Genomic DNA, 19,950 nt, shown 5'->3' with positions numbered 1-19,950 from the left:
CAGTGTTTTTGACTTATTTTCCAATACAGATATCCTTTAATATCCTTAAATCCCGATACATTTACTTGAGATACAAAATGAAGATACGAAGTCTTGTTTTCTGAGAAATGTTTCAAAATGAAGTGAGTTTATGCTTAAATCAAGTACAAATATCTTTCAGTGGGATATGACCTTTTTTAAAACATATTGGCAGATTTTTATTCTTGTTTTAATCATAAACTCACTTCATGAATCTTTAGACATTTGTACTGGAACCATTTTTTTTTTTTTTTTTTTTATATATTCATATTTTATATATTCATAACACTAAAAGTTATGGCTATTCCCATATTCTAGTGGAATATTCTATTGTAAAATTAATTAAAAAGTAATGGAGATCTGTTTGTTAACTCATTGTGTGCTTCCTAGACATTTGTATTTTGAGAATTGTTCAATAACCTCCAGAAAACCTGTTTATGCAAATTATACGTCTGTTATAGTGTATAAAGTTGATTTATTATGGTGTAAAAGTGAACTGAGTTACAAATACATTCTGACTTGAAAATCCTATCAATTATTGTATTTTTTTGCAGATGGATGTCCCGTTCAGAATCCCCAAAAAGAAGCAGCCGTCAGATTCGTGCAGTCTTGACATGCAGTCTCCACTGTCTCGACTGCAGGACAGCAACACGCACAAGGTAATGTAACATCATATACACTAATAGACAAATGTCCATATAATCAGCCAATAAAAATTCTCCATTTACAGTCTCATCTGAGAGAATAGATAAGCTCCTATAAGTCACTGCAAATACTGTAGTTTAATGTAAATCCACTCCTTTTGCTCTTCAAACATTTCTCGTTCCACAGATGCAATGGGGTTCAACCACTCTTAATGGAAGAACGCTTCATAAATCCAGTTCTAATGGAAATAAGCTGTCAAAAGACGGACAGAGGAGTGAATCTGTGAGGTAAGACTTCAGATAAACCATCACTAGATGGAGCTGTTTATTTACTTTGAGACTGGTGTTTGCTGAGAACAGCTGAGCCGAAAGATTTGAAACAATCCCTAACCTTAAGTATTAAACCTAGGTTTGCAACTTTTAAGTAGTCATACTTTACATACATTATAACAAGGAAGGATATGAGCCACATTTAAAGAGCAAAATATCATTATCAGTTGCTTAACGGCTCATTTTATTTGTATTTGTGTCCCATCAGGCCATCCCTCAGCGGTGAGAGACCGGATCTCTCACCTGACGCACGGACGCCAGGCCGCGTCACGCGCACCTGCTCGGATAACCTTCCCAAAGGATCCACACGTGGACTGTTTAGTTTTAAAATGAACAAACAGGCAATAAAAGTCTGCCCTGTTCGAGCGAACGGGACGCCTAATAAGTTGTCCGAGACGACCGGTTTCAGACCCCAATGTCAAACTCCCACCGCAGGGAGAGACTTCCCAGGAAATAGCAGGTGAGAATCTGAACCATGGTGTGGCAGTTAGTGCACATGGTCCAGAGAAGGGGATATTGGTATGATCTAGTGGGTTTTATAACATGTATGTGTTTGTGTTTCAGTTGGAGACCCAAAAGAGCGTCGGATACTCTTCTCTGCCATGATGAGAACCATTCGGGGGTGTCTGAAAGCTCGTTCAAGATTCGTAGAGGTACATCCCTGTGTTATTTTAGCATCACTAATATATTATTGGAGTATTTCATAATATTTTGAATTTGTTTTTATTTCAATTTTGTTTAGTTTTTTTGTCAATGTGGTTTTATTATCCCCCCCAATTTTAGTTTTAGTCATTTTTAGTGCTGTCAAATCGATTAATCGCGATTAATCACGATTAATCGCATCTAACATGTACGTTTTTGTTTACGTAATATATGTGTATATGTATTATTATATTATACACAGACAAGCACACACACACACACACACCCATAGATATATATACATATAATATATATACACACATAATGTCATGTAGAAGACAACCTTTATGTCATATGCGATTAATCGATTTGACGGCACTAGTAATTTTACTAAGCAACTTAAACTAAATGAAAATTAGAAATGTTGCTTTTGAAACTAACTGAAAAATTGCTTACAAAAAGTATATTTTATTTTATTTCTGTTAATTTATTTCAATTAACATTAATGTTTTTTCTTTTAGCTTTAGGGGCCATTTACACGACACCGTTTTCAGCTAAAAACTGAAAACTTTTTATTGCGTTTTTGCCGTTCGTTTACCCGACAATGCCGTTTTGGGGGACTGAAAAGTTTTCAAAACGGGTTTCAAAGTGCAAGTTTTTGAAAACGAGACCGTTACCGTCTCCATGTAAACTACAAAAATGTGTATTTGTGCAAATGGTGATGTCATGCAATTAGGTGTTCAGTCTATAGGTGCGTAATGTTTCTTTACAAAGTGACATCGCCATCTACTGGCCTGGCAGCAACATACAGCGTTTTTAGTCGTTTTCATGGATCCTTGTGAACGGGCATCGTTTTAACAATGTTGTTGTCTGTACGCAAAAACACAAAGAAAAAACGTTTCCATTTTTAGTGCATCGTTGTCGTGTAAACATACCCTTTGTTAACGATAATAAGAACGATACATCTTCGCAAGCGCTGTATGGCAGTACAAAATGCTTTTAGGCCTCTAATGAGCAAGCAAAAACATTTTGTTTTGTAAGGTTTCTCTTCTCACCTGTCGGGTTAATTCGGTTTCACTCTTTTCTTGGATTCACATTCAATCTTGGTTTCTCAATCCAGATTTCATTTTCTCTTTTACACTTTTTGAACATTTATTTTACTATACATTTATTTGTATCTTTTTTTGATTAAAAAAATACACATTTATATTCTTTATAAATACATACATAGTTAATTATATTTATATAAATATATAATATTCATTTTTTAAATATATACTTATATAATACAAGGTGTAGATAGCATAAAAAATATATATATATATATATATATATATATATATATACAGTGCAATGCATAAGTTAATACACCCATGCTAAAGTTGACTAAAAAGAGGAATAAAAAATCATATTTTGGAAATTGAACTTAATGCCTTAATTTAAAAAATTAGGAAAAATCCAACCTTTAAGGACACCAATTTTCTTTGTGAATGAATAATGTATCGTAAATAAATAAATGTTCTTCCTTAAAATACATGGTGCATAAGTGAGTACACCCCTATGTTAAATTCCCATAGAGGCAGGCAGATTTTTATTTTTAAGTATTTAAAAAAAAAAAAAATTAGGATACTATGCATCCTGATAAAGTTCCCTTGGCCTTTGGAATTAAAATAGCCCCACATCATCACATAGCCTTCACCATACCTAGAGATTGGCATGGGGTACTTTCCATAAGATCATCTCTCAATGCAAATCAAACTAGCTTTTAGGCTAACTGAAATAAAACCATGCCAATCTCTAGGTATGGTGAAGGCTATGTGATGATGTGGGGCTATTTTAATTCCAAAGGCCAAGGGAACTTTATCAGGATGCATAGTATCCTAAAAAAATAATAAAAAAAAATACTTAAAAATAAAAATCTGCCTGCCTCTATGGGAATTTAACATAGGGGTGTACTCACTTATGCACCATGTATTTTAAGGAAGAACATTTATTTATTTACGATACATTATTCATTCACAAAGAAAATTGGTGTCCTTAAAGGTTGGATTTTTCCTAATTTTTTAAATTAAGGCATTAAGTTCAATTTCCAAAATATGATTTTTTATTCCTCTTTTTAGTCAACTTTAGCATGGGTGTATTCACTTATGCATTGCACTGCATATGTAGTTTAATAGTGTCCTATTAACATGCACAATTATATATTTTTAAAATAATGTTTATATAATTTATTAAATATTTTATTACTTACACCTTTTTATGACTAGGCAACCACTTTAGATCTGTGGCACAGAGTTTTTCACATGCACACCATAATCTTCAGAAAATATAAAGATATATAATAAAAGTAACCATAAATTAAAACTAAAATTGACCTATATACTGACTCTTGCCAAAAACACAAGCATGATATAGCATGACTGTTCCTGCGTAATTCAGAAAGAGACTTTGGTTTCTCCCTAATGAGTTGGGTTGTTAAACTAAATAAGCAGTTAAAGTAAACTGTAAACTTTGGCTGAGATATCTGATGTAGATTATCAAGAAGCTAATGAGGGAAAATGCTCAGTTTTTGGGTCTCTGCATCTCTAAGTACCTTAATGATCAGCTTTGTCTCTCTCTTCTTTCCCTCCATTGTGCTTCAGGCGGTATGTTTAACATCTCGCAGCTGTCTCCTTTCCTTTGACCCTCCTTCACTGCCTGCTCTACATAATATTGGACGGCATCAGAGTTTTCCTGGCTTCGGATCGCTGATAAATAAACAAATGCTTAACTTTATGGATCTGTTAAAATGGTCCTGCTGCTCTCTTTCTTGCTGGCCCTCTCGCTTATACTCTGTCTAGTTCCACGTCTCTGGGGATTTTGGCTATTTAGCCCCGTTTCATGGCTGATGTGACCTCCACCAAGGTGGAGGAATGATATTTGCTCAATAAGGCCATTTTATATGTACTGGAGAGTGCGTAAAAGTCGTTAGGAGAAGGTTATGTGCTGCTTGTAAAGTCCCAGAATTTTCTTCTTCTTTTTTATTTTTTTTTATTTAACCAAGTTCTCCATCATTCCATCTTGTTAGGCCTGGATCCGGGGCAACTGGAGGCATGTGGGCTTTTCCATGAGGATGAAGAAACGGAAGAGACACAAGGCAGTTCTCCGGCGAAAGAGACATCGCGGTCGTCTACTCCAGAGGACCTGGATCACGTCTCGCAGACTGACCGCAAATTAAAGCCCACAGGTTCTGTTTGTGGCGTCTCTGAGGTGAGATGGTGTCCTTGTCATTCAGTGAAAGCCAGTCATGTTCTATGGTGAACTCTTAGCTAATGAATATTAATTAGATACTGGTGTTGTTTACTGGAGCATCCAGTCATGTTACATAACCAGTAATCATGAATTAACCATTGTACCCAGGAAGGTATTTTAAGATAAGTATTATAACATAACACAGTTCATGGTAAAGCCGTAGCTCATGAATATTAATTAAGGCTTACTGGACCACCCTGTGTGTTACCTAATTAATATTCAGGAACCAAACCTTCACCATAATAGGACTTGTAAATATTAGTTGGTTCAAAGCAATGTTGCTACGCGAAAAATGAACTATGCCGCAGTCTTGGCTCATAAATATAAATTAGGTTATCCTGAGGTTGCCTCGTAAATTTCCAGAAGTATGTAGATAACATTCTTGATTTAATCCTTTACCATAGTAAGGCTCGTAAATATTCCTTGGGTCATAACGTCCTTGGTACACTGGCGGTGAATTTACAAATCCTACCATGGAAAAGACTAATAAATATTTATTAGGTCTGACATTGCTTTTTAACAATCCTAGAGCGTCCAGAACAATGTATTGGCATATAAATGTAAATGAGGTCACACTGATCATCCAGTCATGTTACCTAATTAATATTCATGAAGCTTACCTTCACCGCTCATAAATATAAATTAAGTCATACTGATGTGATGTTGCCTCAAAACCCTTCAGTCCTGTTACTTAATATTCATGGTCTGAGCCTTTACCATAGTAGGGCTTCTTAAATATTCATTAGCTTGTAATGGGAACTGATGGCAATATTACAAATCCTACTATAGCATAGTCTTAGGTCATAAATATTAAAGGGATAGTTCTACCGTTCAAGTCGCTTTGTAGCCTTTCTGAAGCGTTCAGTCATGTTACCTAATAAATATTAAAATATTAGATATTTCAAAAGGAGCCTTTACGCCATCTGTAACCACTTTATTCTTTGTTGTCCCTTGCATTTTGACCCCAGAAAGCAGCAAGCAAAAGCAAGAATGGAAATGTGTCGAATGAAGAATCTGTTTCCAAACCGTCCAATCATGAATCCAGCCTCCATTCAGGCCGCAACGTTCAGGAAGCTCAAACTAGGCATCTCAGGTCCTCTGGAGAAAGAGCTACCACCTCTGTGCCTGTTAAAAAAACCCTGCTGATTTCCCCACCAGAGGCCAAGAGCAAAGACCCCTTTGGGTCTGTTTACTGCAACCGATTGAGGAGGAAGCCCCACAGTTTCTGCAAGACCTACAAGAGAACCAAGCCCAGCTCCACAGAGCCAAGTACGTTTGATTGTTTTTTCATTTGATTCTTTCCACAACTTCTCAAACATTGAGGGCAATCTAGCCTTATTTAAACTTTCTTACCCCCCAGGGTGCTGGGTAGTTCGTTTAACAGCTTTTGCATGCTGTGTATGCCAGCTTACCCCATAAACACTTGAAAAAAGTGAACTTGCTGCATTTGCCTTTAATGGAAGACGTTTTTCTTAAACACACTGATTGGCAGAGGCACCAGATTTGCTCTTGGAAACGGTCAGGAGGTCAAAATAACAACCAACTAGATATGTACATTTTCTAACAAAAATGTGAATGTTGCTTGCCTGTGCAAAACTCGTAACCACAGGGAGTTTCCAGAACTTTGCTGTGAAATTGCTATGGTGATCTGGGTGGTTGCTTACTTGCACAAGTCAAAAACTTCAAGTCTTCATGACATTTTAGACTCCAGGTATGACTTGTGCCATCAAAGAACTTTAGGGGATTGTTGAAATTTATAGTAAGTAATAATAATAAATACAAATAATAAAAAATAAAGATGCACCAAAATTACATTTATTCTGACACATGCGATTAAGCTGATTATATTTTTTTGTTTTGGGCTGATATGAACATTTTTCAGTATTGTGGCTAAAAACTAAAATCAATAAATGCTACAAGTAAATTCAGGCATCATAACATTATAATTTACATTATAAAAATGGATATTCATCTTGAGATTTGTTAAAGATTACATTTAACAGTGTTAATACATTATTAGTGTTTCTAAAGATTAACTTAACTTAATCTAAATGTAAAAATAGAGGAAATTAACATGCACAATTACATTTCTGATTTTGATAGATTCTATAAAAAAACATGTCTTGATTAAAAAATACAGATTGTATGTGAGTGTGTGCGTTAAAAAAAAGAGTGAAACTGAATTAACCTGACGGGTAACAAAAGAAGCCTATTTATGATAACCGATATTGTACAGATATATAGTGCATCCCTAAATAAATTAGTTAACTTTCACCAATGGACGAAATAGAATTTGAATTAAGAAATTCAAATTGAGTGTAAACTTAAATAGAAAGTGAAACTGAATCAACCTAACAGGTAACAAAAGAAGCCTATTTCTGATAACTGCTATTGAACAGATATATGATTAGTTATAATTAATAATTTGTTACATTTATATAGCGCTTTTCTAGGTACTCAAATCGCTTTACATATAGAAGGGAGAATCTCCTCAACCAACATCCCTAAATATATAGTATATAGTGCATCCCTAAATAAATTAGTAAACTTCCACCAATGCACAAAGTGGAATCTGGATTTAGAAATGCAGATTAAGTGTGAACGTAAAAAAAGAGTGAAACTGAATTAACCCAATCTGTTAAAAATGTAAGTATTTTCCGAGGCGGTCGGTCCCGTTGTACTTGGAGGTGGCGTCTGTTCTGAGCTGTCATTGGATGAAGGATGAGCTTATAAAGATTAATGTCTTTAAGTGTGAGGCGTGCAGAATAGCAGCATTCACTCTCACAATCTAGATTACTACAATCCTGACCTCAAGTTCTGAGTAAAGCCCATTACACCTCTGTCTGCTAGAGAGGAGCGCAGATGCACCATCCTCCTCCTCATGATCAGCTAGGACTTGCTCGTTCTAAACTCTTTATCCCCTATTATTGCCGTTAAAGGAATAGTTCATCCAAAAGAAACATAATTCTGTCATTAATTATGCACCTTCACATTGTTCCAATTCGTCTGAAGTCTTAAGATAGCTTTGTTTGAGAAACAGCTTCATTCTTCACTGATAATCTTCTTTTCCAGTCTGGATCATTAAGTCAATGAGTTCATTCAGACTGGTTTTATGAACCATATCAACTGATTCATTGAAAAGATCTGGCCTAAAATAATCATTTTTCTAATAAATATAAAAAATAATAAATCCTTTTTCCATTGTTAAAAGCTTTAGTTCACATTCATTTTTTCCTCTAGTGATGATCTGACAAAGAGGATTCAAATGGATTGATTTGAATGGCTAACAAATGTCCACTTAGTTTGCAAATATGTCCAATATGAGCCATTTTTAATGTAGCAAAACCAGATGGGCAGCATTGAATTTGTTATTGTTATCTGATGAATTGGTAGACAGGAAGAGGAAGGGAAGGAGTTGAAGGATGAAAAAAAAGAGAGAGAGAGAGGATTACCCATGTCCCCGTTTCTCTCCCAAAGCCCATTATGGGACCCAGCCAAAGAGAAGCCTCTGCTACAGAGAAGAAGAGAAAAAGATAAATACATGGTCCACAATTAACACTCAAGCGCCAAATGCAAGTAAAAATTGGCCGGTAACTTTCCAATTCAAAACATAATATTGAATTGTACGAACACGGTGTAAAAACGATCATTTGACCCTCGATGATGTTAATCATGTGAACTTTTCAAATACACATACAAACTGTTTACTGAAGGAAACATCTGTCAACACTCACATTTACCTCATTGGAAAATGTAGCATCAGAAGTTTATCTAGGAGGCCTGAAGTTTGTTTTTTTTTGTCCTCCAGAACGTTTAGACACATGCGGTGTGGTCCAGAAGTCTGAGACCACTGCTTTTATTCTTCATTCGTTCCTAATTTAATATATAAAAAATTTCATCGCAAATTATATTATCTGCATATGATGTGCAAAACCTTTTGATTCGTGTTTCGAAGAACATCCTGTGTGCTTCAGTGGAAGAAAGAACATCTGACCTCTTGTTCAAAGGCATTTTAACGCATAGTTCTGGTCCTTGCTTCTGATTGGTCAATCTCTTTCCCCTTCAGTCGTGCTGTCCAGCGATGATGAAGGAGCCGAGGAGATGAATGACGTCTCTGGAAGTTTGCAAGAGCAGCGGATCTCTGAGGGGATCAGGGACGCTCAGGTAACGGATAAAGAAAGGGTGTAGATTTAAGATATGTCCCTACTCAAGTTAATGACTGTGTGTAATGGACTTTTATTCATTTAGCACACACTTAAAAGCTGATTACAAAAGTCCCTATTTATGTTACACATAGTTTATTTATGAATCAAACCTAGCCGGGATGCTAAACAAAAGTAATATCTGGTGACATTTATTATTGACACTCAACAATTAAAGAGGCCATAATTATACATAGACTTTTACAAAGTCTTGATTTTGCTTTTGGGATCTACTAGAATAGTTTTTCATGCTCGAATGTTCAAAAAACACAGTATTTTTTCACATATTCGATATTGTTGCAGCTCCTCTTCCCGGTCTTTCAGTAACGCTCTGGGGTGCGTTTCCCGAAAGCATCGTTAGCCAACTATGGTCGCAAGTTCCCTCGTTACCAATAGAGTTCAATGGACATTGCGATGAACTTGCGACCATAGTTGGCCAACGGTGCTTTCGGGAAACGCACCCCTGTTTAGTTCCTGTCTCAATGAAGCCCCTCCTTCTGAAAAGCACAGTGTGCTTTGATTGGTCGACTGGACCGGTGTGTTGTGATTGGTCAACTGTTTTGAGCGTGTTTGGGAAATGCCACACCCTTGCCATAACCACAAGTTTTAATATACTACTAACTTCCTCAACCAGGCCACGCCGTTTTATTTTGCGTATTACTTAAATAACGAATATTGTGACGTGTTTGTTCCCAGAAGAAAACTCAAAACTAAGGCGTTTCAGGGAGATATAGAGAATACCTCCTTTTGGAGTGACTCTTTGCTTCGCAACTTTGCAGAACGGCAACATTACACACTATAGAAAGCTGTAAATGTAAAAAAGCATAATAGGTCCTCTTAAAAATTCCACCTACCAGCCAAACTCATTAGGCAAAACATTAATTTACAGGTCAGTGTCAAAAACATGTGAAATTAAGTCCATAAATTGTGGGTAAAGTTGTTTAATTATTGCATTTATGCATATTCTCATACATGATGTAAGCATAGAATATAGTTTCCTTAAAAAGAAAATGAATGCATTAACATGTTGAAAATAAACACGTTTACATGTTTTGTCTTTCAGTTTACGATTTAAAAAAGGTAGAGGTTGGTAGGAGTCTCTCACCAAGGCTGCATTAATTCTTAGCAAAAATACTGTAAAAACATATATTAAAATATTAGTCATAAATATTATTATAATTTTAAATACGTATTTTCTATTTTAGATTTTAGTAGCATCATTACTCCAGTCTTCAGTGTCACATGATCCTTCAGAAATCATTCTAATATGCGGATTTACTGCTCAAGAAACATTTCTATCAATGTTGAAAACAGTTCCGCCACTTAATATTTTTGTGGAAACCATGATTTTTTACAGGATTCTTTGACGAATAGAAAGTTCAACAGAACATTTATTTGAAATAGAAACCTGCTGTAACATTATAAATGTCTTGACTGTCAGTTTTTTTAATCAATGTAATGCATCCTTGCTGAATAATAGTATTAATTTATTTCAATAAAGAAAGTCTGTCTAACCCCAAACTTTCGAACAGTAGTGAATAAATACTTTTCTGTGGCAGAATCAATGTGGAATCGTAAACATGGTACATCATTTATTGATCTTTAAATGTCCCCATCAGTGTTATCCTAACATACTCCCGTTTGTGTGTAACTCTTCGTTTAAATAAGCTTTGAAACCATGCCGAAGAATCATGTACATCTGTCTTTTGAAGTCTAGATTTCTTCAGTATGGTTGTGGAGTTTCGAATGTGTCTTAGTTTTACTACGATTCACCAAACTCTTTCAACAAATGTCCATTGTCAGAATGGTTAATATTATTTGTCCAAGCTGGACACATCTTCAGTTAGCATTGTTTTTCGTGACTGGTGAACAAATCCATTGTGGCTCCCTGGTATGAGAGGCTTGTAAGTTTGGAATGCAGCATTTTGGATTTTTGCTCAATTCTGAACTCGAAACGCCTTTGAGAGAAGCTTTGGGCTCTTGATCACAGGGTCGGGATGTTTGAGGTTGATTAGAACAATACGACTCAAGTTTTTGTCAGTATCAGTCAGTGTATTCACCTTCAGTTTGACATGCAGGCGAAATGAGAAACATGCTGTGCTTTTGTCTTTTGTAATTTCAAGAAAAGCAGATTTTGTTTATTTCCGTTACTTCCAAGGAAAATGAGAATAACACAATTCAGACGACAGCAAGTCACTGCGGTTAAATTTACAGATGAGACGAGATGAACACACACTATTGGGTTCACGAGAACGAGACGAAATTATATTTTTAAGAAACACTATAAGAAATCTTCAACGACAAAATATGACTGGAAAAATAGTCTTTTATTCGACTGAAAGTCACAAAAAGCAAAACAATATAGGTGCATTTTAATTAAAATGTCAATGATTATTTTGGCAATTAATTGAGGAATTGGATAATATTTAAATGATAATAAAAGACCAAGTTAATAGCCTTTAAAATTACTTGAAATACAGTCAAGTAATTTACAAGTTCATTGAAGTTTTTATAAACTTGAGCCATATTTCTGGCCAAATTTGTGTCTGTTTACACAAAAAATGTTGTAGCTAACAAGTAAAGGTCTTTTTTTTTTCTCTTTCTCTCTCTGATGACTTTCTCTTTCTTCCCGCTTCAGTCAGGGAACCAAAAGAGCCCAAAGGCAAACGCAGGAGGTGAAAGATCAACGACCAAAGTAGAAGTGCCTTCCATCATGGAACTGGACTTCACCAGACTTCATTACGACACAGTCGAGGCACAGGCTAACGGGACCGTTGTGGTGAGAAAGTCTTGCGCTGATAATATCATGCATAATTATAAGAAATTAGAAAAGTGACCATTTTACATCAGCCGGAAGATCTTAAAGGGGTCATGATATGATCTTTTGACATATACGAGGTATTTATTTACTGATAAGCCTTAGAAGAGCCGCCTCTTAAAGGGATAGTTCACCCAAAAATGAAAATTAGCCCATGATTTACTCACCCTCAAGCCATCCTCGGTGTATATGACTTTCTTCTCTCAGACAAATACAATCTGAGTTATATTAATGAACACCCTGACGCTTCCGAGTTTTATAATGGCAGTGAATGGCTGTTTCTGTCTTGAAGTGCATAAAAGAGCATCCATCATAAAAGTGCTCCACACTGCTCCGGGGGGTTAATAAAGGCCCTCTGAAGTGAAGAGATGCGTTTGTGTACGAAAAATATCCATATTTAAAACTTTATAAAGTAAAATAACTAGCTTCTGGCCAAATGAACATACGGATTCCACTTAAGTGTAAAGCTCAACTTATGCGAGTAATGCGACTTCCGACGTCACAAGTTTCGTAAGTTTTAATGATCATAAAAACAAGTAGACTAAGTATGTCTGTTTGGCCAGAAGCTAGAATTTGACTTTGTAACATGTTAAATATGAATATATATTTTTTTTACACAAACTCATCGCTTCGCTTCAGAAGGCCTTTATTAACCCCCCGGAGCAGTGTGGAGCACTTTTATCATGGATAGATGCACTTTTATGGACTTCAAAACAGAAACTGCCATTATAAAGCTTGGAAGAGCCAGGACATTTTTTAATATAACTCAGATTGTGTTCGTCTGAAAGAAGAATGTCATATACACCTAGGATGACTTGAGTGTGTGTAAATCATGGGCTAATTTTCATTTTTGGGTGAACTATCCCTTTAAAAATGGATCATTTCAGACAGAGAGGGTCTGGAAATACTACTTTCTCCGCATATTTTTTTTTTTCTTTTTTGTGAAAACATTATTAACATTATAGGTGAACCTCAAGCAACATTAAAATAAAAAAGTACATGTCATGACCCCTTCATTTCTCTTATCTGGTGGATCTTTCAGTTCTCTCTGGATCATTTTCTAACACATGCTTCCAGCACTTTCCTTCAGCACATTGGCCAATCACGCAGTTTTGATTTTTGTTGTTGTTTGTTTAATGAAGGACATCTGTTATTCCAGTATTTTAATTGGCCGGTCCTTCTACAAACCACAGAACAACAGCTAGTCTACGTCGCTCTGCAGATGTGATTAAGAGACCAACAGAACCGTTGTTTGCCAGAAAATTCCAACTGTTGAACCCCAAACACTGCAGAGCGGCAGAAAGCAGTTTTGATTAGACCAACAACGATTGTTGTTGACCGTGGAGAACAGCACCGCTTATCACTGTTTGTCCAGTAATGCTTCAACAGCACATGACACAGTGTTGTTTTCAGGGGGTTTTCTTCTCTCTTTACAAGCCATTAAGCAATAGTTAAGGTCTCATGAAGGGGGCCGCTTTTTAGGATGTGTTTATGATGTGCTTAACAGGTGCTTAACTATCTCTTTTCCAAAACCTAGAGAGCTGCCTCTATTTACCATGTGAAGCCTGAACAAATTAATCTAATTAAAAATCAACCTTTAGAAAATATTACTTTTTCAAAAAAGTAAACACATTTGTATATATAAACAGTGTGAAACAAGGTTGTAAATAAACAAGATAAATATGTAAATAATATAATTGTATTTTATAACAAGATAAATATGTATACTAATATAAAAATTGCATTTTTGTGAATAATAATAATAATAATATAAAAATATGATCTCATGAAAAAAACAAACATCCAAGATGGTACATAATAATAATGATAATAATAAAATTAGTATATAAAAAATATGATCTCAGTAAAAACAACCAAGATGGTGGATAATAATACTAATGATAATAATAAAATAGTATTGTAAAAATATGATCTCAGTAAAAAATAAAAAATAAATATGATCTCAGTAAAAACAGCCAAAATGGTGGATAATGATAATAACGATAATAATAAAAATAGTATATAAAAAATATGATCTCAGTAAAAACAACCAAAATGGTGGATAATGATAATAATGATACTAATAAAAATTCTATATAAAAAAAAATTATCTTGGTAAAAAATCATCCAAGATGGTGGATAATAATAATAATAATGATAATAATTAAAATATTATATAAAAAAAAATATGATCTCAGTATAAAAAAATTATGAGCTTAGCAAAAAAAGATGGTTGACAAAGTAAGAAAAAAAAAGTATAATGTATTACAACAGATACACACAGTAGTTTAAAATAATATTTACATTATTTTTAATAAAACTATTTGAAAAATGTGATTTTGTCAATTAATTCATGATTCACTGATCAAGTAATTTTTGCAAATTCAAAATGATCATTAATTGGCGCATGTAAAATAATTGATTTATTTTTCATGTAAATTATATAATTTCAATTTTGTGCACTAACAAATAAAATAAAAAAATGCATTTTTGCCTTGCAAAAAATTAAGATTTAAAAGTCATATTTTAATATTGAAACATGAATGTAGGACTTTTCATTCATTCATATCTTATCAAGAAAATAAATGCCTTGTTACACACCTCTATACATTTATCCTGGTTCATGTCGAATATTAATGCGTATAGTTTGGCATCAGCATCAGTTTGGAAAAGCAAACTGCCAGTGTAGGAGCGAGGAAGCTGACTTTTGGAACGGACAGAAAGTGTCAAGCGTTTGTTGTCTTTATCGGAACGAATCCCAGCGTGAACATCCTCTTCTCTGGTTTGGTTTCATTAACCACTTTTTATGTGACTTTGTTCCTTTCTGCTTTTCCATCTGTGGCAGAATAACAGCAGAATAACTCTTTTATATCTTCAATCTGTTAAATGGACATATTTTGTCCTTTTGTTGTTCGTCCATGTTTGGCTTTTCTCTTAATGCAATGTTTTCCCTCTTTCTTTTATAGATCACAGATGAAGGAATCTCTGTACCACTGAAAGGTATTTACAAGTAATAATAATATGTTGTTGATGTTTTTTTAGAAAACAAATTATAGGGATTGAGAAATGAGGAGAAAGAACAAGCTGAAGATAAGAAGATACCTGACCATCAACATCTAAGTTAATAAATACTTTTGAAATAATTAATACATCTAAATACTAAATAGTAATTAGCAATAATACTGATACAATATAAGGCTAATTATAAAAGTATGTAATAATAAATTATTTTTATTATACTAATATTTAACATATTTAATGTATTATTAATTTTATATATTTACACTGAATTGTATAAAATAAAAATATTATTTTAAAAATAACTTCAAAATGAATATTAAATACATTTAAAATTGAATTGTTCAATTTCAATTAAATTTAATTGTTAAATGTTAAATTAAATTATTTAATGCAATAATGTATTTAATAATTTATATGATAATTATTGGATAACATATTTACATCTTATATCATTTTGAATATTTTAAAATGAATATCAAATAGTAAATGTTAAAAAAAATTCAAATAATAGTTTAATTATAAATATAAAATTATGTAATTATTTATTTGCTAATATGCTTACACCTATGTAAAATAAAATGATTTAATAATTTATTTAATAATTATTTGATAATATATTTACATTTAGTTATACAATTTTAAAATGAATATTAAATAATAAATGTAAAAAATACTACATTTATAGTTTAAAATTATATATGTAAACATAGTGATTTAATCATTTAATAGTTTAAGTTTATTTAATAATTATTTATAATTATATAAAATATATATTTTTAACTTTTTTTTTTAAAGTTTTTTCGTAACTTTATAACTTTAACTGTGTGTGTGCATTTGTGTGTGACCATTACTGTGAAGGACTAATTTATTCAGTCTGGTGCTCAAGCTGGGAAGAGCGTTGAAAACTAGACTCGTTTAAGCAGGTGTTTCACATTATATTGTACGACACGTGCATGTTAGCAAAGAGAAGAGTGAGTTAGTGTAATAATGATTTACAATTTAAACATCCAGTGAGCATTTCTAATGATTTATACATAGTTTATATGCAAAGACTGCCCCATGTGGCCCAGAAGTGTAATTACACCCGATTCGCTCATTGGATCAGCGTCCAGCAGACTGCAGAGTTCTTTGACCCTTCACCCTGTTTTGTCCCGGGTGACAGCTCTCCTCAACTGTCTGTGACCCTCTCTCTCTCTCTCTCTCTCCCTCCTCTCCCGTTAAGACGGCTCAGATTAAGGCTCTATTTATGTGTGTGAGACAGAGGAAGAGCAGAGAACGTATTTGCGTGACTTCAGTCATCCCAGTATTACTGAATGTGTTCAATAGAGCACCTGTGTGTGTATAAGATGCTTATAAGATGCTTATGAGGGTTTCAGACAAGTGGCTCTCTATTCTTAGCTTTCTATGGTCTTTGTACATAAGCTACCCACTCCAGAGACAATACAACACATCATTTGTGCCAAGTTAAGCAGCCTTCGGGTTAGGTTTGTGGCTTTCTGAGGGAAAGAGGATATTTAACAAGAGAAAATATATGGTGGCCCATTAGATCGCAACAAATTGGTGTTCCGTACTAGAATGTACCATTTCTGTTGGTTAGCATTATGCTTTAATAATTAACACGTGCAGTCTAACTCTGCGTCAGAAAATGCCTACTATATAGTAAGCAAAAAAGCAGTACGAGCAAAAAGTAGTATAACCAACTTTTAAGAGTTTAGACCTACTATTTATAACGAAATTCCAAAAGGAGGGAGAGAAGTTGTGAATGTGTAGGTCATGTTACAGTGACAACATGATGAATGTAGTACGTCCAGATTTCATTCATACTACACACATTTATACTATATAGAACGTACTTTTTTAACATTGCGAAGTTCATTGGTCATAAAATGTAGTAGCTACTCAGTGTGTGATTTTGGACACAGCTTGAGTGACGTCCACGGAATAGGCTAGTCGTTTTGGAGGACGAGCTAGTTAATACATTTGGATGAAATATTAAAATATTTTTAGTAAACAGGCCAATTTTGATTTTATGTCGACTTTAACAAAATAAACCGGAAAACAACAGGAAAATAGACCACAAATGTTGACTTAAAGTAAAAATGTTGTCCTTCCCTCTAATACTATCTGGCACTGACTAGTAATGGTGTTGATCTTTTTTGCATGTTTTGAGCAAATCATTGAATCATTTACTCAACAGTTTTGTTTTTACTTTTTAGCGAAGCTTCATCACACTATATTTAAAATATCTGTAACCAAAGTGAAATAATCCTGTTTGTTTCTTGTATTTGTAGGTGTGGATGGGGAGGGAGAGGTAGCCGTTAGCGTGTCATGCTCTCAGCTATGCCTGTACGGCGTGTGGGATGGCGGACTGTCCCGTGACGGCGGTTTGTTATCGAGCACAGAAGAGCCCGCCCCTTCTCTCCTCTTCCTCGTGGTGTCGGATGCTCAATCCAGGCTTCTTCAGAAAGAGCTGTCTGTGCTGCACACAGTACACACTTCAGGTGAGGGCCTGTACTGGAGATTTCTTGGAATGGATCCACATGAGCTGCAGTTAAGCCCAAAGAATACTTAGGCCGTCCGCGTTCCACGATGGTCCGCGCAATGTAATTTTTGTCATTAATTGCCCAATTTTTGTTTACGTGGATGGTACGCATACATAAGTGCTTGCACAAGGTGAATGTTAAGACAGAAGCGTCCACTAGGTGGCAATATGCAGTAGTCATATTGTGTAGTATTGTGCAGTATTCGAAGAAGAGTGCTGAACGAACAATACAAAACAATACGCTGTTCTAAAAACAAAACAAAGCAGCAAAGCATTCATCGTTTTTGTTTTGGTTCTTGTTCTAAACTTTGCATGCGACTGCGGATCCATTACTTTTCTTCTTCTATCGTTCAGAGCGAATGTTTTGTAAATGATACGACTCAGTGCTGCCCTCTCACATCTTATAGAGTATAGAAAAGCAGTTGTACTGTGCATGTGTCGAACTTTAGGCTTGTCTTGATGGATATCAAAGTCATATTTACTATCTTGTGTAATCAAGAAACAAAATAAAGTAAACATTTCACTAATGACTAAGACCATAAATATGGTACATAAAGAATGTATATAGTAGACATCAAATATGTAGTTGTAGCTATTGCACAGTTGTAGTTGTGCTAAAATGAACATTTTAAAGCAGATCCGGTTCTAAAATCTTAAATAAATAAATTGTTCCTAGTTTTTTAAATATTTAATAATATTTTGTATAAATTGTATTAAATGTTTTTATATTAATACGCCAAGTTGCGATGTTACTCAGAAACTTTAAACTAGGGCTAATTAATGATAAATGAGGACTGATTAATCAAAGTAAAAATTAAATCGCTATATGGCTTAGTGCGATTTATCAAATCGCAAAGGCTGTGATTTAATTCAATAGTTATGTGCGCTGCGTGTTTCAGAGTGAAGTGTGGCACTGTGTTCTTTTACACACAAAACGTTAATTATTCGATGTTTTCAGTGTCTCAAAGCGGCTCAGTTCACAGTAAATGTAAAAGTTCACTTATAACTTGCATTTGGTAACGCAACATGCACCAAATATCTTCCCAAACTTGTAATGAGAAGCACTTATAAACCGGCTTTTGTCAACAAAATAGAAGCTTTAAGGGCTCCCTGCCAAAATAAAAGTTTGACCTTTTGAAAATGAAGAAATGAATTAGTATTGTAATCTTATTAAATTTTTTCCTTAAATTCTTGATTTTATTTTTTCAATATTTTTTTTTATATAATAATAATAATAATAATAATAATGTTTGTTATTATTCAAAAATGTATTTTAATGTTTTTTTTTTTATCAGAAATAGTACAATCCTACTGTAAACAGCTATACTAACGAGCTGTTATACTCTTTATTGTGATTTATTTTCAATAACATGTTCAGTAATTAACATTTATACAATAAACAGCATAACAATACATTTATTAATGATAATAATGACATTGAACAGTGGTCCAAAATCCTGCCACTCATAACATCTAACCCTATTTTCTAATTGGCTTTGATTATCACCAAGTATCAAGCCCTACTTAGTATACACATTATACACACACCCTTGATCTCTGTAATGAGAGCGCAGCCAGTTTTAATGGCACCATGCGGTTATTGAAGCTTGTGTGACAAGCCGTCAACCAGTATTAAAGCATTAACATACAGGCATTACCTGCAGTGCGTGTGTGTGTGTGTGTGTGATCGGCGGCCATTAAAAGATTAATTCATTCAGTCTGGTGCTCATGTGTTTGGAGTTCTATTATGTGGCGCGTATGTGTGTTAGCAAACTTTTTTTTATTATTATTATTAATTTTGGCCACCCAGTGAGCATTTCTAGATGGATCATCCACCATCTGATCGGAGTTAAATGCTGCAGACAAACAAATCAAATGAAACAAACTCAATTAATAAAAAAAAAAAAAAAAAGAAATGAACAAATGTGGTTTGTATTCTTCTATTGTTTTTCCAGGACAGGCCTGTCCTTTTGTCCTGCTGGTGTTGACTGGTCAGTTAGAGGATCTTCAGACGGCCCTGTTGGCGTCTCTCATGGACGTGATTGGCCTGAAATACGGTCAGGAAACTTTGAGTAACGCTCTGTCCTGGGCGGATGGGCTGAATCGGCTTCATTATCACCCACGGGGCGAACACCTCCTCTCACTGCTGGGACAAAACGTGAAGGACGCTGGACAGGACACCGCAAAGGTCAGCTCACACATCTGTCTGTCCATCCATCCATTCATTCCTTTGTTGTTCCTTCCATCTAATATATTCCATCCGGTCATTATTTTATCCATCCATACATCCTTCCACACTTCGATTTATTTGTCTTTCCATCCATCCATCCATCCATTCCTTTGTCTGTCCGTCTGTCATCCATCCATCCATTGTTTTTCCATCATTTCATCCATTCTTTAATCCCCCCATCCTTCCAAACATCGATTTCATTGTCCGTTCAT

General features: G+C 34.5%; 1 protein-coding gene across 2 annotated transcripts in view; it reads left to right on the top strand.

Moving 5' to 3' along the window:
* Positions 1-19,950, top strand: part of senp7b (SUMO specific peptidase 7b) — a 30,675-nt gene that overhangs the window by 1,165 nt on the left and 9,560 nt on the right. For both annotated transcript variants that reach the window (XM_084117431.1, XM_084117430.1), the window contains exons 2-12: positions 573-677; positions 850-950; positions 1,201-1,452; positions 1,557-1,645; positions 4,702-4,883; positions 5,894-6,194; positions 8,992-9,089; positions 11,766-11,906; positions 14,912-14,945; positions 17,258-17,467; positions 19,464-19,696. In XM_084117431.1, coding sequence (XP_083973557.1) covers positions 573-677; positions 850-950; positions 1,201-1,452; positions 1,557-1,645; positions 4,702-4,883; positions 5,894-6,194; positions 8,992-9,089; positions 11,766-11,906; positions 14,912-14,945; positions 17,258-17,467; positions 19,464-19,696 — 1,746 coding nt within the window. The remainder of the gene's footprint in view (positions 1-572; positions 678-849; positions 951-1,200; positions 1,453-1,556; positions 1,646-4,701; positions 4,884-5,893; positions 6,195-8,991; positions 9,090-11,765; positions 11,907-14,911; positions 14,946-17,257; positions 17,468-19,463; positions 19,697-19,950) is intronic.

Source organism: Abramis brama (genome assembly GCF_963993115.1).
Source record: "Abramis brama genome assembly, chromosome: 6".
NCBI lineage: Eukaryota > Metazoa > Chordata > Actinopteri > Cypriniformes > Leuciscidae > Abramis > Abramis brama.
The sequence above is the reverse complement of the archived record's forward strand: the minus strand, read 5'-3'. Positions and strand labels throughout refer to the sequence as shown.